This window comes from Rhinichthys klamathensis, unplaced genomic scaffold, assembly GCF_029890125.1.
Source record: "Rhinichthys klamathensis goyatoka isolate OS25496 unplaced genomic scaffold, OSU_Roscu_1.1 h1tg000760l_1, whole genome shotgun sequence".
NCBI classification, from domain to species: Eukaryota; Metazoa; Chordata; class Actinopteri; order Cypriniformes; family Leuciscidae; genus Rhinichthys; species Rhinichthys klamathensis.
This window is the reverse complement of record NW_026607164.1, coordinates 78,831-104,720: the sequence shown is the minus strand read 5'-3', so window position 1 is coordinate 104,720 and position 25,890 is coordinate 78,831. Positions and strand designations below refer to the sequence as shown.

The following is a 25,890-nucleotide window of genomic DNA, read 5'->3' as shown; positions in this document are numbered from 1 at the left end:
ATTAGACTCTTAAAATAAGTCATTTCCAGCTCAAAGTAAATAAATAAAGCAGATAAGTGTGAGAGAGAAAACTAAAGTCACCTTGAGATATAAAATCAAAATGACAAGAAATAAAGTTGCAATTGTGAGAAATAAAGAAGGAATAAAGAAGGAAAAAATACACGTAAATGTGAGATACAAAGTTGCAATTACGAGAAATAAAGTCGCACTTGCGAGTCAAAATCGTGAGATTTAAAGTTGCAATTACAAGATATATTGTTATATATATATATAAACATACAATTATAAGATATAAAGTTGGAATTGTGAGATATAAAGTCACAAGTACGAGTAAAGGCCTGTTCACACCCGGACGAATTTCACGCACGATATTCGCCGACGTTTAACGCCTCGTGACTAAACAAAGGGCGCCAATGTGAGTGTGCACACCGACGCAAAAAACGCCACGCGTAAAAGCGGCATTTTTAAAAAAAACGCCTCGGGTTCGTTTTTTTAGTTTGACGCGCCGCGTCAAAAACCATCCGACCAATGAGATTGGTGCTTTTGCTCACGTGTCTGGAGCTTTACAGTAAAACACAACTTGGGGGCGCTCAAACACAAAACGGTCTTGCCGAACACACATACGTAACGGCGAAGAAGATATACGCCAAGTAGCGTCTACACTGCCGGGAAGAAATAAGACGAGGAAGATGCAAGGCAAGATGAAGTGACAAGCGAGTGTCAGAAGCGTAAAGTTGCGCAGCGCCACCTTGTGTACCGGGGTTATTTTTTGTTTTACATTAAGCGCCATCTAATGTCAGGGAATGAATTTGCATGTTCACTCGGCTCATCGTCAGCGAAAATCGCTTGGGTGTGAACACAAAAAACGTGTTTAAAAACGCTGACGAATAACGCACGCCGATATTCGTCCCGGTGTGTACGGGCCTTTAGACGCAATCGTGAAGTCAACTCGTAATTCTTAGTTATAAACTCGTAACTGAGATGTAAATTGCTAGATATTAAGTCGTCATTTATCATTGCAATTACGATAAACTCGCAATCATGACAAAGTCAAAATTGTAAAATATTCAGTTGTAATTTTGAGAAATTAAGTCGCAATTGTGAGGCAAAATTGTAAGATATAAAGTTGCAATTACGAGGAAATTAAGTGAGAATTGTCATGTTTATGCTGTGGACGACTGATTGGAACAAGCTCACACAATCGGTACTCGAAAACTTGCCGGACCTCCCGCGCCTAGTTACGGTTGCTAAGCCACGATTGGCCTGTGGCGGTTTTCGGGCGTGACTTAGCGAAGGGTCCATTGCAAGATATTAAGTCGTCATTTATCATAGCAATTATGATAAAGTCGCAATTGTGAGATAAATTAGCAATCATGAAAAAAAGTCGAAATCGTAAGATATTAAGTTGTAATTTTGAGAAATAAAGACGCAATTGTTAGATGTAAACTCGTAAATGTGAGACATAAAGTAGACAAACTATTACGAGATATAACATGTAAAAAAAAAATGAAGTTACAATTACCTTCTAATTCTTTTACTTTGAGGGAGATATGGGTTTCCATACTTAATTTTGTTTCTCATCTTCTATCTTCTTTTGTCTTGTTTTATGATTGGTTAGATATGTTTCCTGAAAAACAAAACAAAGAGATACTAATAAAGAATCAGATTTATTGCAGTGTGTAACTACACACAGTGTGTGAGTGTGCATTCCCATATGCACTTGACTTTCTACGTGAACAGGTGTGTGTGTGTGTGTGTGTGTTAGTGTGCACCTATGTTGGAGTAAGTTCACACCCTCATGCGTACGTTCCCCTGCTGGGGAAGAATCCCTGGGTCAATGAATTATTCATCATTCATATCTTGTTAAAGAAAAAGAAAAATCAAGGCAGGAGGAAATATGGTTGTTTGATATTTCCATGAAGGGAATTTTCTCCATAACAATTTTCTGAAGAAACAGGAAGCAAGAGTTTGAACACACCAGCAGTGTGAATGTAGGCCACCGTGATTCTCCAACACTGATTGATGCTAATCATAGTGACTGGTCTTGTCTACTGCTTTCGTTTCAGTATACGGATTCTGTACATTGTTTCAGTGTTTCTGACTTTGGTGTGTGTGTGTGTGTGTGTGTGTGTGTGTGTTTGTTCACACAGCTCCTCTTTAAATAGAGCACAATTTCACAGGTTATTAAGTCAGCTCATCCTTACATAGTGCTGATTCCCATAATTATCCATAATCATTTATTTATTTGTTTATATGGTTAGTTATTTCAGCCGGAGCATTTGTAAGTCAGACGCATTCCCAGAATATTAAAAAGGCAAATGAGAATTCGGAGTCGGCTAAATAATGAAGCGATGGCCTAAAATAAATCATGACATTATTTCAAGGCTGCGTTCCTTTCAATAGACAAAAAAGCAAAGGGATCCTTGCATAGAGGGATGAAAGGAAATGTGGATGATCTGAAGGGAAGAGAGACAAAAATATACAGGACAAGCTGAGGCCCTGTTTACTCCTGGTATTAAGATGTGTTTTGGTCGATCGGATCACAAGTAGACGAGAGAGACATATTCCCGTCTACTGGTGTTTTAATCCATCTCTTCTGTCCACTTTCAACCACTTCTGTCCTGATTTCTTCGAGGGGAGGGTCTATGGGCGGGGAAATGTATGTGTTTTTTCAGATCTTTCAATTCAATGGACGAAATAAGCTTGTGTAATTTACACATGAACACGACCAGAGACAACGGAAAAACACACAGAGAGCATCAGCTTTAGTTTCTGCTCTGACAGTCACAACACCAGCCGAACGCTGTGAGTGTGTGTTAGAAATCAGGAATGGTGAGAGAACATTGAGCTTGGTACGTTTTTCATCTTCAAACCAAACTTGGGTCTCCTGCCGACAAAGTTTAAATCCGTCTGTCTAGCCGCTTCCCATAATGTTACGCACGAGGTCAGGAGACGGAGAGAAGACGGACTTTTGTGGCTGTTTGAACACATTCGATCACATGAGCGTTTACACTACGAAAGCAATCCGGTTTGAATGTGTTTTCAAATACCTCTGGAAGTGGTGGAAAGTGGACGAGCTCAAAGCGTTTTACACCTGTATTTAGCGTCGTCCTCTTGTGATCCGATCAACCCAAACACATCTCAATACCAGGTGTGAACAGAGCCTAAAAGACAGATGAGGCAAGATTAGTTCAAACTTCAAACCAAAATATCATTGGGCACTATAAACAATCATCCGCCATAAGCACTCGGAGAACTCTTCACCGTCACACTTATCGCTGTGTGTCCTCTAAGATGTCAATATTTCTTTAAACAGAGCCCCAATCCCTCTGACTTTGCCCACCAGATTCAGATATTTATCGAGCTACAGATATTACCGTTATCTTCAAATGTACTGTGCTGTGAATGCCAAATAGGATAACCTGCGTGTTGTACGACAGGATAATGTTGTCAAACATTGCGATATGTAATGTTATTTAAAGATATAACTCTTTAATCTTTGATTCAGGCGAAGTGTGTAAGCAATGTGTCACTAGTGGAAATAAATGAACTGTGAAAATAATGACTGTCCAAACAAGTAGTCCCACACCCCTAATCTCACGCCATTGGTTGAGTGTAAAATCGCTAAACAGCTGTGCCACTTTTTTAATGCTAAAAGTCGTATTCATTAAGCAGGTAATTCAGCCAAAACAGGTGTTATCTGGTGGTATAGCACTGTGACATGCATATTTAACTTGAGTCATTGTCATTCTTTTCAGCTCGTATCATTTCTATGTAAATTAGACTCGTTATGGATTGTGTCTTGTTCACAAAAGTCAACGCCATTTATCTGGCGCAATTAAAGTTATTAGTGCTTGCATAAATGCAATGGGATTTATTTAAAAGAGATGCTTCTGTACATTTTCTATTGATCATGGCAGCATTAATTCATCAAAAAAATGATCAAATGACATCGTGTAAGAGCAACTTTATTTGGCTACTAAACTTGTATTGCTGTTTCTTTGATTGAGAAGGGTATTTTTTTTCTTTTTATCAACACTTCTCCATTAAAGATCAGAGTGAATCCACTTAGCTGTACTTCTACAATGATGATCAATTGGCTAAAATTATTAATTATTAATTTAAAGTAAAATCTTTAAGGGTGTGGGAGTGGTAAAGTACCCCATTATGCTTTTTCGGATACATTTCATGCAGTTGAACTTTGGGAAGGTAAAAGGTCCGCAAAGTCTTAAAAGTCAAAGTCCACAATAAATAAAGTTATACCATGGTCTGGGTGAATACTCGATTCTGATTGGCTGCAGGGTGTTGTCCATTAAAAAGTGATAGAGGACACCCAGTAAAGGAGTTCTAGTGAAACTGACTGTTTACCGTTCGAAATTAATAAATAAATGCGCTGGCTACATCAGCTGTGAGTAACTATAGCAACAGGCAGTCAAAGTATCCGTTTACAATTTATTGTATCAAAACAAACATCTAGTTAGCCGTCAGGGCTGGACTAGGACAAAAAATCGGCCCGGGCATTTTGGCCCAGACTGGCCCACTATATAACACAACTGAACTTTGCACGCCCTTGAATATGTATACCAACTCCTATTAAAACCACTAATGCCATAAGTGAATAGGAGTGAGTAAGAGTTAACCGATGAAATAACTACTAAGTTGAACTATACTCCACAGTGATGAATCCTAAAGAAAGCTATAAGCTGGGATAGCAATACCGTTTTTTCCCACAGGATTTTGGGAAATCTGTGGTGAGAGCACCTCTGTCCCGCTAGGGGGGTTCGGGGGCATGCTCCCCCACCGAAAGAAAATTTTGTGCTTTTTAAATGTTAAATTCATCAATCTGGTGCACTTTGAGAGTTAAAAATAAAGAGCTCCAACCCATATTCAGTGTGCAAATTGAACAAAGAAAAACTCAAAACTTTTAGTTGTGATATAGTGTCTGTCTACATTACACTACATAATACTAGTTATAATATTAATCCCATGGCAGTATAGCCATATGTTGTAAAACAAATGCACTGAAAAATAAAAGCAACTTTCATAATTAGTTTCGTACTAATTTCTATACAGAGATAAGCACATGATCTTTTATTTTGACGGAAACGGCATCGAGCTTTTATTTTGAAGAAAAACATGGTTTACAAACTCGTCTCATTACAATTCTAATAAAATGCATAATCGTCAAATATGCAGATGTGTAAATAATGCGTAACTGGGTAGTGGGTTACTACATAGCCTAAGTGTTGTGACAGTAGCCTAGTTCTGCTTACCACAGTTCTCTACACTCACTCATCTCTCTCCTATCCTCATCAGACACTTGAAGGGCCTTTGAAGTTTCTTTTTTCACGCTATTTCTCTGCACATTCCTTGCATTTCTTCTCCATCGCTCTGACTATTTTGACAGATACACACTAACACTGCTCGCTCACTCAGAGCTCAAAGGGGGAGGAGTTTAAAGATGTGATTCGACCAGCCCAGTGTTAATCAAGCAAATAACCAATGGGCTGCTGATCTACGCGTTTCATCATGCGCCGGTCTGTGAGAAAAAGAAAAACCTACGCTGACTTTTTTGTCCAATGCATTACACCGGCACAAAGATCCCAGAGCCGCCAATTAAACAAAACTAAACGCAATGGGCCACCGATGTACGAGTTTTATGGGCCGTTCAGACAAAAAAAAAAAAAAAAATTTAAGTATGAGATGTATCGGCCCACAAAGCACGTCGGCCCACTGGGCAAATGCCCGGTATGCCCGATGGCCAGTCCAGCCCTGTTAGCCGTTACACTATGCCTACCTGTGTGTTTTAATTATAGGTTTAAAAAAACTAAAGTGTAGACAAGGCTAACTTACATGAAAAACAATACGTTAACTGTCTGGCTTGTAAGATAGCTAAAATGAAGGGTTCTACGAGCTGAGCGGACTATAAATATCTCCGGTTGCTAAATAAACCGTCAGGCGTAACCAGGGAAACCAAGTTATTGTTTGTAAAAACTTTAGATTTCGATTGTAAAACTAATTAAAATATAAACTAATGTTTTAAAAATGTGTTATTTGGCAAGTGACCATGGTATAAGCGGGTTAATGCCCTTCGAGGTGTCCATTGTCTAGGTATTACCCTTACTTATTGTCTCCTAAAAGAAAGAATTGATTCTGAACTCCATAAACAAGTCGTCAGTAATTCCAGTCTCTCTTCCTGTTACAATGTAGCTCATTTGCATAATGCCAGTCTATGGTCTTCATTGGCTGTCCGTAAACTGCTTTGACTGTAGTTGTAGCTGAGACTGGAAGAGTTTGGTTCGTGTTGTTCATGTCGAGAAGACGCTGTTTTCAGGGCTGAGAATCCACTGTGATGCACTTAAAAAAGATGAGGACTCTGGCTCGAACTGATATAGAAAAACGGGTGCAAAATATACAATATAAACTCAGAAAGTACAAAAATACAATATACACTCACCTAAAGGATTATTAGGAACACCTGTTCAATTTCTCATTAATGCAATTATCTAATCAACCAATCACATGGCAGTTGCTTCAATGCATTTAGGGGTGTGGTCCTGGTCAAGACAATCTCCTGAACTCCAAACTGAATGTCAGAATGGGAAAGAAAGGTGATTTAAGCAATTTTGAGCATGGCATGGTTGTTGGTGCCAGACGGGCCGGTCTGAGTATTTCACAATCTGCTCAGTAACTGGGATTTTCACGCACAACCATTTCTAGGGTTTACAAAGAGTGGTGTGAAAAGGGAAAAACATCCAGTATGCGGCAGTCCTGTGGGCGAAAATGCCTTGTTGATGCTAGAGGTCAGAGGAGAATGGCCAGACTGATTCAAGCTGATAGAAGAGCAACTTTGACTGAAATAACCACTCGTTACAACCGAGGTATGCAGCAAAGCATTTGTGAAGCCACAACACGCACAACCTTGAGGCGGATGGACTACAACAGCAGAAGACCCCACCGGGTACCACTCATCTCCACTACAAATAGGAAAAAGAGGCTACAATTTGCAAGAGCTCACCAAAATTGGACAGTTGAAGACTGGAAAACTGTTGCCTGGTCTGATGAGTCTCGATTTCTGTTGAGACATTCAGATGGTAGAGTCAGAATTTGGCGTAAACAGAATGAGGACATGGATCCATCATGCCTTGTTACCACTGTGCAGGCTGGTGGTGGTGGTGTAATGGTGTGGGGGATGTTTTCTTGGCACACTTTAGGCCCCTTAGTGCCAATTGGGCATCGTTTAAATGCCACGACCTACCTGAGCATTGTTTCTGACCATGTCCATCCCTTTATGGCCACCATGTACCCATCCTCTGATGGCTACTTCCAGCAGAATACTGCACCACAAAGCTTGAGTCATTTCAAATTGGTTTCTTGAACATGACAATGAGTTCACTGTACTAAAATGGCCCCCACAGTCACCAGATCTCAACCCAATAGAGCATCTTTGGGATGTGGTGGAACGGGAGCTTCGTGCCCTGGATGTGCATCCCACAAATCTCCATTAACTGCAAGATGCTATCCTATCAATATGGGCCAACATTTCTAAAGAATGCTTTCAGCACCTTGTTAAAACAATGCCACGTAGAATTAAGGCAGTTCTGAAGGCGAAAGGGGGTCAAACACAGTATTAGTATGGTGTTCCTAATAATCCTTTAGGTGAGTGCATGATATGCATTAATGTATAATACTGCACACGTGCAAGGTGCAATGCTGTAGGTGAAGAGTGCAACTCCACAAGCATCAGTGATCACGAAAGTGCAAAATATACTCTCAAATATCACGTTATGAGGGAGTGAATTCATCCATCAGATGGATATTCACAGAAGCAGAAGTTCTGTCTGAGTTTTGTGGTGCACGCATGAAAGCCGCTTAACAAGGCAAGGACGAACAGCAGTGGGAATCTGCCCTGAAGGAGGCTCAGCGAAAATCAGCGGAACTTGTTCTTCTCCCTTTTTACGTCTTTTTATCAGAACAAACAAGGTGTTGATTGTTGCCCAGCAGTGCCGCTAAAGTCTATCTGCAAATCCGTGAGTGTCTCTGGGTGTTTGTGTGTATTAATCCGTGGTGGTGTGCATGTATGGATGCTTACGTTGATGAAAATGAATGTGGAAGTCTCATGGACAACATTAGCTACATCCGCAAGACCGAGATCTGCCCACTGCCCCGGGAAACAATACAACCTCTCTCTCCTCTTTTAATTAACCTTGTTAATGAGAGTCACTGTTTGGATGAAAGTGACAGAGAGGCGGCTCTCATTTTTATAATTTTTTTTTCAAATAAAGATAACGTCTTCCTTGAGAGGCTGCATGTGATCTTCAAGAGGTTCTCTTAAGACCCTCATAGTCCATCAATCAACTCCGAAAAATCAATTCTGATTCTGCTGGACTGTATCTTCGAGATGGCGAGAACTCAACAGGGGCATCATTATTTCTGTGTGCAGCACAGGCTGAGTCTGGTCAGGAGATGTAAATGATGACCTCCTGCAAACGGCCTCTTAAAAATAAGATGAATCGGGCTGTTTTTCCAACCCCAGCCGTGCGATGTGTCACTCAGTATGAGGAGAGCATCACCTGGCAACCATCCAAATATTCATAGAACCACAAAACCGGTTGCATAGCAATATGAAATAGTTACAGCTGAAAAAAACCCCCAGCTGTTTCACCATCCGAAGGTGCCTTTGGACCACTATTGATTATTAACACAATATGCAGTGTGTCTATTGGACGGTTTTACAGACAAGGCTTAAGCCTAGTCTCAGACTAAAATGCACGTTTGAGCAGTCTTCACTTAAAGCAATTTTCTTAAAATGTATCAGTGCCATTGTTTTGTCTCAAGATGCACATCAGTGATGTTCTTTTCTAAGGCACATTGCTTAATGTCCTAAGTGAACTAAGGCCTAATCCTGGCTCAATCTAAACCCTGTCTGTGAAACCAGGCCTAGATTTTTTACAGACATGAATCCTGGAAAAAAGTATCACTGTTTCCGTGGAAATAAGAAGAAGCATATTTTTTTTCTTCAACATTGATAATAATAAGGAATGTTACTTGAGCACCAAAACATCATATTAAAATGATTTATGAAGTATTATGTGAAACTGAAGTCCAGAAAAAAATGAAAATTATGTCATTAATGACTCGCCCTCATGTCGTCTTTTATCGCCTTCTCGCCTTCATGTTCATCTTCGGGACACAGTTTAAGATATTTTAGTTTCAGTCCGAGAGCTTTCTGTCCCTCCATTGAAAATGTATGTCCGGTATACTGTCCTTGTCCAGAAAGGAAATAAAGACGTCATCAAAGTAGTCCATGTGACATCAGTGGGTTAGTTAGAATGTTTTGAAGCATCGAAAATACATTTTGGTCCAAAAATAACAAAAACTAGGACTTTATTCAGCATTGTATTGTCTTCCGGTTCTGTTGTGGATCCGCGTTCAGTGCCGCTGCTGACGTAAGACGCTGCTGACGTGTGTCTGGTGTGTGTGTGTGTGTGTGTTCCGGTTCTGTTGTGGATCCGCGTTCAGTGCCGCTGCTGACGTGTGTCTGGTGCGCCCGAGCTTCGTTTACAGTCTGAGGGAGACGCACGCTGGAAACAAAACAATCTTCGCAAACATGTCTAAGGATTTCCACAGAGGAAAGAGGAAGACTTGCATTTTTTTGCCCAGCCATATTTATTTAAACCCGAATTCACGGACGCACCAGACACACGTCAGCAGCGTCTTACGTCAGCAGCGGCACTGAACCTAGTTGCTTGCTTGCGCGCTCAAATCCCGGGAGTTTGAACTAATTTGCGAGCATCAGGAAGCCGCTATCAATATGCGGGTGACTTCCAGAACTTCCGGGAGACTTGGGATGTCTGTATTTTGCGTCTCGAGCATCAGGTTGCGCAATCAGTTCACTCGCAACATAAGTGATGGGTTAAAATAGTGCTACCGCAGAAATATTAAATTAAAACAGTCTTTACAAAGCGAAGCACTAAATATAAAGGCAGTTAATAACAGCAGCAGTAAATTATTGTTTTTAGTCACTGTACTCAGTGGTTTTCAGCGAATGTTTGTGCACTAATGCATCATTTTTCCTGTCTGTTTAATCAAGCCTGCTAGCTTGCTGCGTACCTCCATTACGTTCTCTTTATATAGCATTTGTCTACTATTAAGTTTTAATTGTTTTTCAAACGCGATCTACTGCAGCTCTATGTTCACACGCTTGTTTTCAGTCTTTCTATATTTATTTTTTACAAATTATCCTTATAATTCAATTAATTTTATTAATAAAAATTAAATGAATTATATATTTGAGATGTTTTTAATTTATATCTTCACATCTGAACAACATGTCTGTAAATTTGTTTTAACAAAAATTGTGTTAAAACAATATGTTGGATATAAATGTTTTTTTGTTTTTTTTACATTAATCATGGTTGTCAACTTGCCATCAGCAATTATCATTAAAAACAATGCAAATTTTGATATTTGTAAAACTCAATGTGTGGCTTTTGCACTTTTTAAAGTACACTTTTACACATAAATATCCTAATTTAGGGTTTTAGGTAACACTTTATTTTACGGTGTCCTTGTTACATATGTTACATGTACTTACTGTAGTAATAACAGTAAATTATGCATAATTACATGCAACTAACCCTCAACCTAATCCTACCCTATTCCTATAGTAAGTACATGTAGTTACTTAATATTACTCTGTACTTAAATATATAATTACACTGTAACAAGGACACCTTAAAATAAAGTGTAACCGGGTTTTATTTAGTCATAATAAACAAAAAATTTAATTGAATTTTTTATCCGATTAATCGATTAATCGGAAAAAATAATCGTCCGATTAATCGATTATCAAAATAATCGTTAGTTGCAGCCCTAGTTGTAACTGTAAATTGCATTGTATATATGGTTGATAATGGATGGAGCCAAACCCTCCAGGGCACCGGACCTCGAGGGCTGGAATTGCCCACCCATAAGGTTGAAGACGAGACAGTAATTGGTTTATTGATCTGACTGAACTGATGCTGCTCTATGAGAACTAAACGGAGCTGGACATTGCCATGAACACATTTAATAATTGATGATCTTTACAACAGAACTGAATCAACAATGAACTGACTTTAGCTGAACAACAGCCGAAATGCATCATTTTCCTGTTATCACTGTAAAGCTGCTTTGAAACGATCTGTAAAGTGTTATATAAATAAAGGTGACTTGACTTGACAGTTCAGCAGTGTAAAAATAGAAATGTATATGCCTCGATTGTCATAAATGCAGCATATTTTGCATATTCAATTTCCCCCCCTAATATATAAAACTCTCTATAAATCAAAAATATTGATGACTTTGGCTTTTTCATACCATAATAGGGTAATGTATCCTGGGAGATACAACTCATAAAATCCTTTTGGATTTTTTACTTAAGTACAGATGATGATAAAAGTGACATGAAAAGGGGTTTTTTTTGCTGATCATTTTCCACTCAAGCCTTTTAGAGTTAAAGATGCTCAATCAAAAGATCATAATATTTTGGATGACTAGGGAAATTTTTAATTGCAAACATTCCTAAGGCATTTCTAAGCAGGTAAAGCGCTACAAGCCTGTTCGTCACTGAACTTTTCCAAATGGAGCTGGTGGATAAATCCTGTCAATTTGCATGAGTTGCCTTTGAAGCCGGATGGTGATGAGCCTAATGAGCTTTGCTAATTACTGTGCTGATCACTGTCCCTATCTTTTTCTTGCTGTCTCTAACATCTTTCTATTTCACACTTTGACTACTAGCATACTTTGTGCAAGCGGTGCATTCCAGTGCTTAGATCAGAGTACATTACTTGAATCTCCGATGCACTCGGTGAGCGTGCCTTAATCTCCAGCATAATTTAAATGGTGAAGGCCAGGTTTTACAGGAAAGGTTTTGAGATTTAATTTTTTAAAAACAAATTTCCATAAACCACCTAAATCTCCCTAACATATCGTCTTACTTACAAAGCCTCTTAGGCAAATGTTAAGGTTGTTTTCTTCCAATAAGATATCCAATTAGCTTATAAGGCTTCCAATATTGCATTACAGTAAGCATTCATTTCTGTTGTTTCGACAAGTTGAGAGATGACAAAGGATGAAAAGGATTTTCTGTTGTAATTAAAGGGATAGTTCATCCAAAAATGAAACATCTGTCATTAATTACTCACCCTCATGTCTTTTCAAACCCGTAAGACTTTCATTCATCTTCGAAACACAAATGAAGATCTTTTTGATGAAATCTGAGAGCTTTCTGTCCCTCCATTGACAGCTACGCAACTACCACTTTGACGCTTCAAAAAGTTCATAAAGATTGTAAAACTAATCCATATGAATTGAGCGGTTTAGTCCCAATTTTCTGAAGAGACTCAATCACTTTATTTACATTTACATTCATGCAATTGGCAGACGCTTTTATCCAAAGCGACGTACATTGCATTTCAAGGTACACATTTACATTCTTATCAGTTCTTGCTTTCCCTGGGAATCAACCCATGACCTTGGCGTTGCAAGCGGCAACGCTCTACTGTTTGAGCTACAGGAAAGCATACTTTATATGATGAACAGATTGGATTTAGGCTTTTGTTCAACATTCATCAACTCACACATCAGTTGTGATCAACAGAAACTCAACCATGTTTGCTTGACGTGCGAGAACCAAGATTTTCTAGGTGGAAATGGCAATATATTTTAAAGGGTTACTTCACCGAAAAATGAAAGTTCAGGTTATTCTTTCTTCTGTTGACACAAAAGAAGATATTATGAACATTTCATATGTATGCATGTAGCAGACACACTTTCCCAAAGCAACTTACAATAGAGGAACGGAAGCAATTCCTCACAGAACCAACACTATTCATAATTCAATGGGGTCCAAAACAACATTGGACCCGATTTTAATTGTTTGGACCAAAAAAATAACATTAATAATACAATTATTTCCCACAAAAGAAAGTATGTCATGAAAGCTGAACTCAGCAGTGCAAATATTAGCAGTGAGCAAGATGTGGCATTATTGCATCAGAAGCTACTATCCATGGAGACAGTCTATGGATTCATCAGCTTTGTTTCCCACCACTGAAGTTTAAGAAACAGAAGTTGGTGTGGTATTAAGCTCAAAGCCCAGAGTCAGAAACACAGCCAAGTATCCATCAACAGCTTGATCCCTGCTGATAACCGGTATCTTCTCTTGCTCTGACACTCCCTGACTTGGCAAAAGTAAGAGTTAGAGAAACTCACAAGTGCATCCTCAAGCCCTCAATTCCCACACAACCCGAAAACGCTGATCTCAGACCAAAGTTACGCCAATCATACACCGTGTGCTAAAACAATCCACTGATTCGGAATCAGCAATTGGCGCCATGTTGTTTCTTCTGCAGAACTCATGTGGTTCTCCCTCTCAAACCTGCTGTTACTGGAGGTCAGGGTTTTCTCCAGAACTCTGCACGGGCTCTTTATAATTTAACAGCATACAGGGGGGCTGCTTCCACACACCTGCCGCACTCACACACAAAGAGAGAGCGAGAGCCTCATTTTTGATCTATTATTGAAGTTCTGTATTTGAGAAAGCTGTCTATGTTGAAGGATGAAGATTTATGCATGCGTCGTGGAGCTCACAATGCCGAGGCTGTCTTACAAAGGCTGAATATATTTCACATGTTGTTCCACATGTCAGTAACCACTTGTTAAAACAGAATTCATGAATATGCTCAATGTTCATACACTCTTAGGGGCCGTGCACACCGGGACGAATATCGGCGCGCGTTATTCGCCAGCGTTTTTCAACACCCAAGCAATTTTCGCTGACGATGAGCCGAGTGAACATGCAAATTCATTCCCTGACATTAGATGGCGCTTAATGTAAAACAAAAAATAACCCCGGTACACAAGGTGGCGCTGCGCAACTATACGCTTCTGACACTCGCTTGTCACTTCATCTTGCCTTGCATCTTCCTCGTCTTATTTCTTCCCGGGAGTGTAGACGCTACTTGGCGTATATCTTCTTCGCCGTCACGTATGTGTGCTCGGCAAGACCGTTTTGTGTTTGAGCGCCCCCAAGTTGTGTTTTACTGTAAAGCTCCAGACACGTGAGCAAAAGCACCAATCTCATTGGTCGGATAGTTTTTAACGCGGCACGTCAAACCAAAAAAACGAACCCGAGGCGTTTTAAAAAATGACGCTTTTACGCGTGGCGTTTTCCGCGTCGGTGTGCACACTCACATTGGCGCCCTTTGTTTAGTCACGAGGCGTTAAACGTCGGCGAATATCGCGCACAAAATTCGTCCCGGTGTGAACAGGCCTTTAGATGAAATATTTCTATGTTGAACCTTAAAGGTTTCTGTCAGGTGCTTCATATTCGTTCGGGTCACATGACGTCACTGCTTTGCGCCGCCATCTTTACGACCGACGGTCTCAGTAATGCCTGCAATATGATGTGCAGTTGGCTGCAACAACAGCCGAAAGAGGAACCCCGAACTGGTATTTTATTCTATACCAAAAGAAAAGGATAGAAGAAAGAAGTGGTTAGCTGTCATTCGAAGAGATCATTGGACACCCACGGCTCACACCTTACTATGCAACACACCCGACCCGAAGCGTGCAGCCATAGACCCCTATACAGCGCACGAGTAATGAATTGAGCTTTGTTTCGTGTCTGAATGGACAAATACACACAACATTATGTTTAAATGTCCGTTTTGGAGAGTATTCACGTAAAATATGTCGGTTATGTCTTAAACAGAGTTGTCATCCAGTCTCTTTGGTAGAGAGAGAGAGAGACGAGGAAAACAAACAAGCATGCAAATGGAAATTATCGCGTCCGGAAAGATTATAGAGCTAATTTTTTTTATCGTGCGATTAATTGATTTATTGACTATTGCGACAGGCCTAATCCAGATTAATGACAGCTAGCCGTGAGCCGTGGCTAACAGCTGGCAAGCTACCAGCTGTTAGCCACTTAGCTAGCTAAGAACTCGAGAGCAAACTACCACCAAAATCATACATTTGAATTTTTTTTTTATAATACATTTCCCATGATTAAATATAAATCCTTGGTGGCCAGGTGCCGCACTTTTACGTCTTTTACCCATCCAGCCACAGCATATTGATATGCATTTACAGCTATTGTAAGCCTTCAAGCGATCCCTACTGTATGTGGAGGGGTTATGCACAAGATATATATATATCATGGAAGGCAAATTGGGGCAAGTCTGGTGCAGATAATAATGGACAAAAGAAAACTGGGGGTAACAAATAAGGATCGGAGCCTAAAATTAAAATTTTCTCCAGGTTTCTCGGTCTCTCTCTCTCTCTCATTCAAATGGGCAGTTTGGGCGGCCATACCTATGGGCCACACCGGGCGAGACCGGTCGTAAATATTGTGGCGTTCTATTTGGTAGTGACGTGGGTGGCATCTATGAATATAGAACCTTCTATATATAGAATATGGAATATAGGTTCCGTTCATGGGACCATTCCACGGGATTAGTTTAAATTAATTATTTTGTTTCAAGTCATTTTTTTATTTTGATTACATTTTATGAATTAAAAATATGTATACATATTTTATCACTACAAAAAAAAAAAAGTAAATAACCCATTAAACATGCAATCGTTTTAGACATTTCTCCTTATAGAACCTTTTTGGCATATAAAGGGTTCTTTAATGGCGTTTTCACACCTGGCTCGTTTGGGGTGTTTGTTTGGGAGCCTGGTTGTGTTCCCCCTTTGTTCGGTTCGTTTAGGCATAAACACTGCAATCGCGCTCGGATCCGCACCAAAACTATCCGTCCAATCCGCAATCTGACCCAACGAACCAACAAACTAAGCAGTAGTGCAGATTCTGATAACACTAAGCAGATTCTGTGAGTTTTTCTGGTTTTTATGATTTACATAAACACATTTTGGTAGGCCTACGCTATGAAATGTTGCCTTGTGAAAGCGAACCGAACCAAGAAGAAAAAGCAACATTGTAAATTAAGTCCCTGTTTCAGAGCAAAGAAAAAGATCAGCTGTGAAAACACCCTAAATTGGAGTCATAAACCCTATGGTTCTATAGAGCCCCATCAAAACCTTTTCTTCTAACAGTGTAGAATCAAAGTCACAGAATAGAATAGAATAGAATAGAATAGAATAGAATAGAATAGAACAGAATAACAGTAGAATCAAAGTAACAGTAGAATAGAATAGAATAGAATAGAATAGAATAGAATAGAATAGAATAGAATAATGTTGGTAACCAAACAGCTTTGGTCAACATTGACTTCCATTGTGGACAAAAACAATGAGACATTTCTCAAAATATCTTCTTTTCTGTTCCACAGAAGTCATACAGGTTTGGAATGACATGGTAAAACAAAGATTATTGTAGTACGTTTTACAATGAAATACTATTTCAGTTGTTCACGTTTCATTATATGCGTTACTTACTGTTTCTTTGCAATTGTTTGTGAAATTTACTAGCAATTTCTGAGTGAATTTTTTTTTCATCCAGTTTGAGTAAATGACAGAATTTTCATTTTGGGGGTAAACTATCGCTGTTAAAGGATACATCTAAAACATTGTACTGTTTTGTTATTGTGTGTGTAGAAGAGAGATTTGCAATACTGGACATCTGTGGCTTGATCATTGTTTCTGAAGGTCTAAGTATTGCATTGGTCTTCTTTGTGAGCATCCGAATAGATTCTGAGTTTTTACCAAACAAAAACGACCTTGCCAGTTGAGGATTCAGATGAAACCTAGGCTAGCGAACACACGGACAGTCTGCGGGAGGAATTGCTTCAATGAAAACTGCTGTTTGGTTTAGAAAGCCTTGACAGAGACAGCCACAGTGCATCAAGTGCATGCGGTTTTAATGCTGGAATGTTTCATGGTTGTGCTTGTCATTTCATCTGGTGTTAGTGGCTAAACAGCGCAAGCGAGAAAACAAAGCCTTTTTGCTGGAACAGACTGCCTCACTGAAACACTGTACAACTTCCCTGCCTGACTGCCTCGCTCCCACACGCGCACGAGAACTGTACATGACACTGCAGGATTTGCCAAGCAATGCAAACTAGCACAGAGAACAAGCACACAAATATCATCTTATATTCCAGCACTGTCAAAGAGGTTTATCTATGAGTGGATTTGCCAACATTTTGGGCACCAGATCTCCCCACTAGGACAGTAAAATATGAAATCACCTACTGTACATCATGGGGAGCAGCCCGAAAGAGGCGAGTGGCTTATAAAACATACTGTAAAAACTGTTTGTGTGAGTGTAATGTTTAGGGGATAGCTCTCAACTGTTGGTTTCGGTTTATATATTTTATCAGCATAGTGTATCTGCTAGTTCATTTAACATCATTTTGATATAAAAAAAAAGCAGAAAAAAATTATTTTTTTTCCTGGTGAGTTTGTCAGCTGTTACAGGATGCCACTACACACACTGATTAAATGCAACACTTTCAGTGACTCAAATATACTGTTTTTTTGGTCTATTCTGCCGTATGTACAGTGATTAGAAAGACTTCGAAGAATTTTTTTTTTTTTTGCAGATATTTGTGTAAAATTCTCAGCATGGCCACTAATGATAAGAATTTTTTTTTTTTTTTAGCATAAATCTACTTTAAAGATCATTTTGATAGTTGTGGGATGCTATGCAAAACTCCAGTCTATGTAGTTCAAAAGCATCAGATATTTAATGTAAAAAATCTGTCAACATAGTTGAGAATGACTGAGAGGTAACATATTTGACAATAACAGGTAACATAGTTGACAATGTCACCGTTTTGCCTCATAATTTCGATTGCAGGCCTTGTCTGGCCAACCAAATGGTATTTTTTTGATCAGCTTAACCTCACATTTTAATTTCAATTTTAAATAAAATGATAAAAACATTGTAAACCATGTCCAACATAGTTGACGGTCAATTAATATACTCCTTGACGGTAAATAATTGTAGATAAAAAAATATTTATATATTTAAAAATCTAAAAATATTTACCATAATGTTTTCAAAATATCTGCCACAGAACAAAATGACATCATATGATGCCGGTCACATGGTTTTGGGATAAACCATTTTTAGTTTTCAGGGGGTGTTTGGTTAGTAACATACAGTAGTTGAGAGAATTTTTGCGGACATTAATAAAATGTCTTTGAAAGAAAATTCAACTTAAACAATCTATTTTTGTAAAGTATTTAGAATATAGAAAAACTTTAATACAGATAATCTTGACTTTTATTTTTTTTTTATCCATTATTTTGAACAAGTCCCAATCACTTCAAAAAGCAGACATGTAATTTAAGGGACATACTTTCAAGCAAAATGAAATTGTTAAAATAAAATATTGGTGTGAGACTATAGTATCCATTCTCTTAATAGATAAAATATAATATTTATGAAGACAACTGTTAGAAAAAATATAATTATCATCAATGAGCATGAAATGTACCCTAAATTATCTTTGCCATAAAAATAAATTAATTTTAGCTCATTTCAAGCTAATGTTCATATTAGCTTGGTAATATTTTCAATCCTAAAAATGTGTGCATGAATTATGGAACGTACAGATATTATGTAAATGGTTTAATTGACTACAGAGTGCCTACATCCTACTTGACCTCAAGACCGTAAATTTTGGGTCCAAACCTAAATACTTGTGTTCTTTCTTAATTATTTTGTGTTCATTGCAAATTTGGACCAAAGCTTTGTTTTTACTCAAGGACAGGATTTAAAAAATGTAATTTTCTACACATTAAGGGCTTAGTTTTGAAAGCCAACAGTCAAAGTAAAACAGCGCCCCTCACTGGACACTTAAAGCCCACGTGTTTGATTCACTGCACTGAGAACTAAGAAACTGTAAACAAACTTGAAAATGGTCTTTATTCCCCACAAACAGGAGCACAGAAAAAATAAAATAGTATTGTTTGTACCTATTACTACGAAAGTATAATTGGTTGTAAAGCATTGTGATTAGAGTTGCACAAGCACGTCTTGTGTAAAATATATAAATGTGCACGAACCTATAAACCAGCAGAATTAGATTTAATAACCTTTTTGAAGTGAAATGGCGGTTTATTAATAATTCATACGAACCACATTATGCAGTGCAGTGGCTGTCGGCGTTCAAGGTAGATAACTTGTTTGATGAAACAGTGAATGGGGGTAACGGCATTCGCTTGTTGTGGTTTCAAAAGAATATGGGGTTGCATACCTAAAAGGAAAAAAAAAAAATTAAATTAAAAATGTAAAAAATATGTTTATTACGCTTATGTGTCCCTGTGACCTTGACTGAAAAAGAATACATTTGCGTCGTGTAATATTTTACACGAATTCTATTTTAATTGTAATACTTACAATATCGCGTAACGTGTTTGATCTCGACTTCATCACTGTCTTCAATACACCTGAGTGATAAGCGTTATCGGAAGGACTCACGTGATGTGCAACTGTGCAGTTGGACGCCATCTTGGCTCTACGCACGTAGTTCCGAGTGGATAGCGTCATTCTTCCTGTTAGATCCGTAATGACCCCCAGTTTCCTGCATGTTTTTACACTAGTTGTTCCCAGGTTATGCTGGAGTCATGAACGCTGCTTCAGTGGTCCAGAGGCTGGCAGGAATATCTGGAGCTCTTGCAGTCTCAGCAGGTGCTTATGGAGCTCACGGTAAGTGTCCTTTCAGGGAGAGATTGTGTTTTGTTTGGCTGACGGGACTCTTCAGACGATTGCTGCGTTATGAAGATTAAACATATAGCCTAACAGTTATTGTACGACTGGGCACCTGACAGGTCGAGCGTGACTGCGCGCACATTACCCGGACTTTACCTCAAAGTTTTAAGCTTTTCTGCTACTCTTTCGTGTGTTTGTTTCTTGGACAGGCTTCCGACACGGTGAAGCGAGTGAATACCAGAGAGAGGTGCGTATATTTGGTTATTTATGTTCTGTGTCCTTGTCACATTGTTAATCTTGCATAAATTATCATCTAAATAACAAATTGGTTTATGGTGTACGTTTTTGTTTATTTGGTATCGAAGCCCATTTCCGCCACATAATAAATAAATAAAATCATGCTTTGGTCTAAAATAATTTTGTAACAAACTTTTGTTGACTCATAATTATGACTTTGTATTTCATAATTTTAATAATTTCAAGTTGAAAGTATAATACTAAGGTATAATTGAAATTATCAAAATTATGAGTCAAGTATATTATAACTTTTTATCTCGCAATTATGACTCGATATCTTATATTTTCAACTTTTTATTTATTTGGCTATTTATGTTCTGTGTCACGTGTTCATCTTGCCGCAATTGTTATTTTAAAAAATCAAGTTTATTTATTGTGTACACAGTAAGGACTTTCGTATGCCCGTTTCTGCCACATAAGAAAAAAAATGCTTTGGTAAATTACAATTATGATGTAAAAAGTCGACATTATGACAAACAATCTTGACGTAAGTAAAAACTGAGTTGTTTTTTAAAAAAAAAATTACTCATACTTGTGACATGAATTTTGATATTTTATTTCAATTATGCCTTAATATTATACTTTCAAGTATATTTTATTTCATATTTATAATAACTTTTTATCTCATAATTATGACTTGGTATTTTATAATCTCAATTTACGTCATATTTATGATTTACCAAAGCATGTTTTTTTTGTGCTGGGGTAATTCTTAAAAGATAATTATTTTTCACTATGTAACCCACATTTGTATGAATGTGATGCATTATTTATAGTTATTATTCAGGACAAGGTGCAACACAACATAATGACAGTTCTGTTCTTTTTGTGTCTTCAGTTGTTTGATACAGCAAACAAGTACCACTTCTACCACAGTCTGGCGTTGTTAGGAGCCGCTCGCTGTGGGAAACCAGCTCTGGTAAACACACCTCTCATCCTCATTCTTATTATAACATAAACAGTTTCAGCTACATATGATAACTACTGATGTCATTCAGATATAGACAAAAAATGAGTCACCTAGCTGTCTAAAAGTGTCCTAAATGTATCTGAATTCATCTCATATATTATATCTCTTATGTCTTTCATACCTGTCAAAGATATGGCTCTCTGGAGTATTTGATTGTGATTCTTTGATGAAATATTATATAATGATTCTAATCCGCATAATTGACAGTTGTCTCAGGAAACCGATTTCCTAATAGAGATTTAATTTCTCTTGTTATATCCGTCTTCGGTCTCATGTTTCTTACGTTATTAAATAATAGATAACTCAAATCAATGTTATGTCCATTTATTCATTTATATGCCAAGTAGCCTTGTAAAAAGTCAGTTTTATTATAATATAAAATAAATCCCTTTAGGGACAGGTTGATACAAGTCCCCTGCACTTTGTTATTCTGTGATGATAAATAAATAAAAATCATAACTCCCTCCTTTCTGTGAAACAAAATGGCCAAAATTTAAGGCCATAAATAGATATACACTCACCGGCCACTTTATTAGGTACACCTGTCCAACTGCTCGTTAACACTTAATTTCTAAGCAGCCAATCACATGGCGGCAACTCAGTGCATTTAGGCATGTAGACATGGTCAAGACAATCTCCTGCAGTTCAAACCGAGCATCAGTATGGGGAAGAAAGTTGATTTGAGTGACTTTGAACGTGGCATGATTGTTGGTGCCAGAAGGGCTGGTCTGAGTATTTCAGAAACTGCTAATCTACTGGGATTTTCACGCACAACCATCTCTAGGGTTTACAGAGAATGGTCCGAAAAAGAAAAAACATCCAGTGAGCGGCAGTTCTGTGGGCGGAAATGCCTTGTTGATGCCAGAGGTCAGAGGAGAATGGCCAGACTGGTTCGAGCTGATAGAAGGGCAACAGTGACTGAAATAACCACTCGTTACAACCGAGGTATGCAGCAAAGCATTTGTGAAGCCACAACACGCACAACCTTGAGGCGGATGGGCTACAACAGCAGAAGACTCCACCGGGTACCACTCATCTCCACTACAAATAGGAAAAAGAGGCTACAATTTGCAAGAGCTCACCAAAATTGAACAGTTGAAGACTGGAAAAATGTTGCCTGGTCTGATGAGTCTCGATTTCTGTTGAGACATTCAGATGTTAGAGTCAGAATTTGGCGTAAACAGAATGAGAACATGGAACCATCATGCCTTGTTACCACTGTGCAGGCTGGTGGTGGTGGTGTAATGGTGTGGGGGATGTTTTCCTGGCACACTTTAGGCCCCTTAGTGCCAATTGGGCATCGTTTAAATGCCACGGCCTACCTGAGCATTGTTTCTGACCATGTCCATCCCTTTATGGCCACCATGTACCCATCCTCTGATGGCTACTTCCACCATGTCACAAAGCTCTAATCATTTCAAATTGGTTTCTTGAACATGACAATGAGTTCACTGTACTAAAATGGCCTCCACAGTCACCAGATCTCAACCCAATAGAGCATCTTTGGGATGTGGTGGAACGGGAGATTCGCATCATGGATGTGCAGCCGACAAATCTGCGGCAACTGTGTGATGCCATCATGTCAATATGGAGCAAACTCCCTGAGGAATGCTTCCAGCACCTTGTTGAATCTATGCCACGAAGAATTGAGGCAGTTCTGAAGGCAAAAGGGGGTCCAACCCGTTACTAGCATGGGGTACCTAATAAAGTGGCCGGTGAGTGTATAATGATTAGTGCTGTCAAACGATTAAAATATTTAATAGTGATTAATCGCATTAATGTCATAGTTAACTCGCAATTAATCGCACATTTTTATCTATTCTAAATGTCTCTTGATTTATTTTTGTCCCATTCTTTTTTTTCTCATTTTAATGCTCTTATCAACATGGAAAAGTGGATCGGCTTGCTTTGTGCAAATGTTTTTTTATTGAAAACAACATTGGCATATACTGTGTTCAATTTCACACTAACATTCTCACTTGGAGCAAATAATCTCTCAATGTAACACTAGCTGCGTTTACATGGACACTTATAATCGGATTGACGGCTCAATCGGACTAAAAAACCTTCATGTAAACACCTTAATCGATCCGATTGAGCCCGATCCGATTGAAATTTCGAACGGATTGAAAGGGGTGGTTTACTCCTTTTGTAATCCGATCGAGAGAACATGTAAACACTTGATCGGATTGAAAACCGAAACTAAAAGGACTGCGCATGTGCAATGACGTTAAAATAGCCTAATGACGTATGACGCACGGAACGAGCTGTTCTTCCTGTTGAATAAAGTGAATATAAATGAGTGTTCCGTTATTTAAAAAAAAAATCATTTCACTCAGCGTCTGTGAAGTGGAGGAGGACAACGTCCCACCAGTGCTTGTTTCAGACTCTCATCCATGGACGGATGACTGGTTTTGGGCGCGGGGTTTTACTGCGTGATCAATATAAGCAGCGCGGCAAAACGGTTCATGCTCATCGTCTCCAAATCATGACCAGAGACGGATATATTAAATCTGCTGTTTAAATAAAGAACCAATAGAGAACAGCGGCATATTCAAGCAGTGTGCGCATGTCAAAAAATCAATTTCGATTTGAATCTTGTGACATATAAACGCGCACATCAACCCGATTACTTTATTTATCGTTCATGTAAACACCGTGTTCGGATTCATCAATCGGATTGATTTCATTCCGATTGAACCATGTAAACGCAGCTACTGTCCATCAATAAAAGGGTGAAAGAAATACTGACGAGGTCCTGATATTGACGAGGGGGCGGAGAATTCACATCAGCTGTGTGTGTGTGTGTGTGTGTGTGTGTGTGCTTGGCCATCATCAAGTGGTATTTCAGACTGGACGTACTGCGATGATGATAGCTCAGTTCACAACGACAAAACACACAGATCACTTTGGTCTTGTCAATGGAACCATTTGGCAACTTTTTAAAAGTAACTTTCCATTCAGAATCTTATTGGCATCCATTTCGGCGTCTCGCGCTCGTCATCCACTCAAAACGTAACGTTAACCAACTATTTGGCCGGCTCGCAGTCGCAAGCCCAAACAAGTGTGTGCGGCGTCGTGCCTGTTGTTTTGTTTCCGGTCTAGCTAGATCCGCTTGCGCTTTCAAAACGTCCTCGCGCGGCGCAAGCCATTGAAATGAATGGGTTTCATAGCGCCATGCCGCATCCTGTTGCAAAAGCATGTGAAAAAACTACAAAGTTTGCAAGGCCAAAAAGACCGTTAATCGCGCGATAAAAAAATTTACGCCGTTAAAATGGGTTTCCGTTAACGCCGTTAATAACGCGTTTAACTGACAGCCCTAATAATGAAATCAATTCACTGAGAGATGATCGTGCTTAAGTGTTAAATGCTCAAGGCTATCTTTGGTCTCAAGACTGACAACGGCCGTCTTTGAGGCCCCGTCCACACTACTGCGTTTTCGTTTACAAACGGAGACCTTTTGCTACGTTTGCACCTCCCATCCACACTAAAACGGCAAAAACGGAGACTCAAAACAGAGAAGTTTAGAAACGCTGCCGATCCGTTTTTCGTTTTGAATCTCCGGAGGGCGTTTTAGTGTAGACGGGTCAAAACGGAGGACTTTAGAAACGATGACGTAGTAGAGGCTCACGCTCGGCTCTATGATTGGGTGTCATCAGTCATGGCGTATATCTTTGCTAGCAGCTGTTGTTGTACAAGTAAATTCTGCATTTTACAACGCTATAACTGCCTACATGCGCCGGAGTCAAGCTATTCTTCGAGCGATCTGTGACAATTCCCAGCATTGACCGTACATGGAGCGTCGGTTTGGGGTTAACCCAGAGCATGGTGGGATAATTTTATCAATGAAGTTGTGTTTACACCGGCACGCGCATGCCCAGTGTTGGTGAATGGTCACGTGATCCGCGTTTTCAGTCATTTTAATGTGGACGGAGATCAATTCTAATACGCAGCTAAAACGCTGGTGTGGACGGAGATCGTATTCGTTTTAAATATCCGTTTCTAAACTAGAACGCAGTAGTGTGGATGGGGCCTGAGTCTCTCTCACTGTACGACGTAGAACCACCGATTAGGATCCACGACCACAGAGATCAGTCATATTTCGTCTGGGACGACCCAATATCATACAATGTGTACCGGGCATGAAGCAGAGTTTGTATTAAGAATTGAATGAACATCATAAGTAAGCAATCATGTAAATAACACACTTTTTTCTCTCTCCTCAAGGCGGGTGCAATCCTCCTCACGGGCATGGGCTGCTTCTGTGGGCCGCTCTACCACCAGGCCTTAACCAACGACCCCAGCTTCAGCAAGCTGGCACCGATCGGAGGCTCGTTGCTCATCGTGGGCTGGGCTGCAATGGCTCTTTGAAACCTGTGTTTATGCATTCTCAGAGATGATGTTCTGTTTTGTCATTTGAACAAGAAAAGGAGGAGATATGGGGTGGCTGAAGGAGAAAAAGGGTGGAGAATTTCACATCTTATCTAAAACCCTTCTCACATCTGGAAAGTGATGATAAGGCCTTGAGATCAAACATAACTCTTTTATTGTCACAGGCATCTTTATTTTATCAGCATTGGGGGAAAACAACTTTTGAGAAGCTTTCCTTATTACCGTGAATGAGTCACACTCTGGGTTGTTCATGTCTTGAAAGCGTTTGTACATGTGTTTCCTTTGTTTGAACAAATAAAGCTGTCTGAGAAGTTGATTGCCATGTTTGACCTTCTGATACTGGAGGAAACGTCTCTCTCTCTCTCTCTCTCTCCCAGGTCATCCATCTCAATAGCCTTCAAGCTTTTTGATTCTGTATGTATGACAGTAGGGCCAAACTTATCTTTATTCAAATGAAAAGTGAAATCCAATGAGGTTTTAATTCCAGGGCCTGTGACTGAGTTGGGAACCTTTGAAAATGACTTTATAAATCCTCAGGTCAATTTGCAAGGGCAGCTTCATA

At 39.2% G+C, this 25,890-nt stretch overlaps 1 protein-coding gene across 1 annotated transcript; it reads left to right on the top strand.

Moving 5' to 3' along the window:
• Window positions 1-19,505: 19,505 nt before the first annotated feature.
• tmem256 (transmembrane protein 256) lies at window positions 19,506-25,644 on the top strand. The gene is made up of 4 exons (XM_056242842.1): window positions 19,506-19,666; window positions 19,879-19,916; window positions 20,805-20,885; window positions 25,164-25,644. Exons 1-4 carry the CDS (start codon window positions 19,585-19,587, stop codon window positions 25,305-25,307), a joined length of 345 nt encoding a protein of 114 aa, XP_056098817.1. The 5' UTR covers window positions 19,506-19,584; the 3' UTR covers window positions 25,308-25,644.
• The last annotated feature ends 246 nt before the right edge of the window (window positions 25,645-25,890 follow it).

Bases quoted from the DNA above. Each gene is read 5' to 3' on its own strand.
- tmem256 (XM_056242842.1), top strand. From the start codon at position 19,585: ATGAACGCTGCTTCAGTGGTCCAGAGGCTGGCAGGAATATCTGGAGCT. The intron at 19,917-20,804 runs GTGCGTATATTT...TTGTGTCTTCAG, and splicing joins CGAGTGAATACCAGAGAGAG to TTGTTTGATACAGCAAACAA. The intron at 20,886-25,163 runs GTAAACACACCT...TCTCTCCTCAAG, and splicing joins GCTGTGGGAAACCAGCTCTG to GCGGGTGCAATCCTCCTCAC.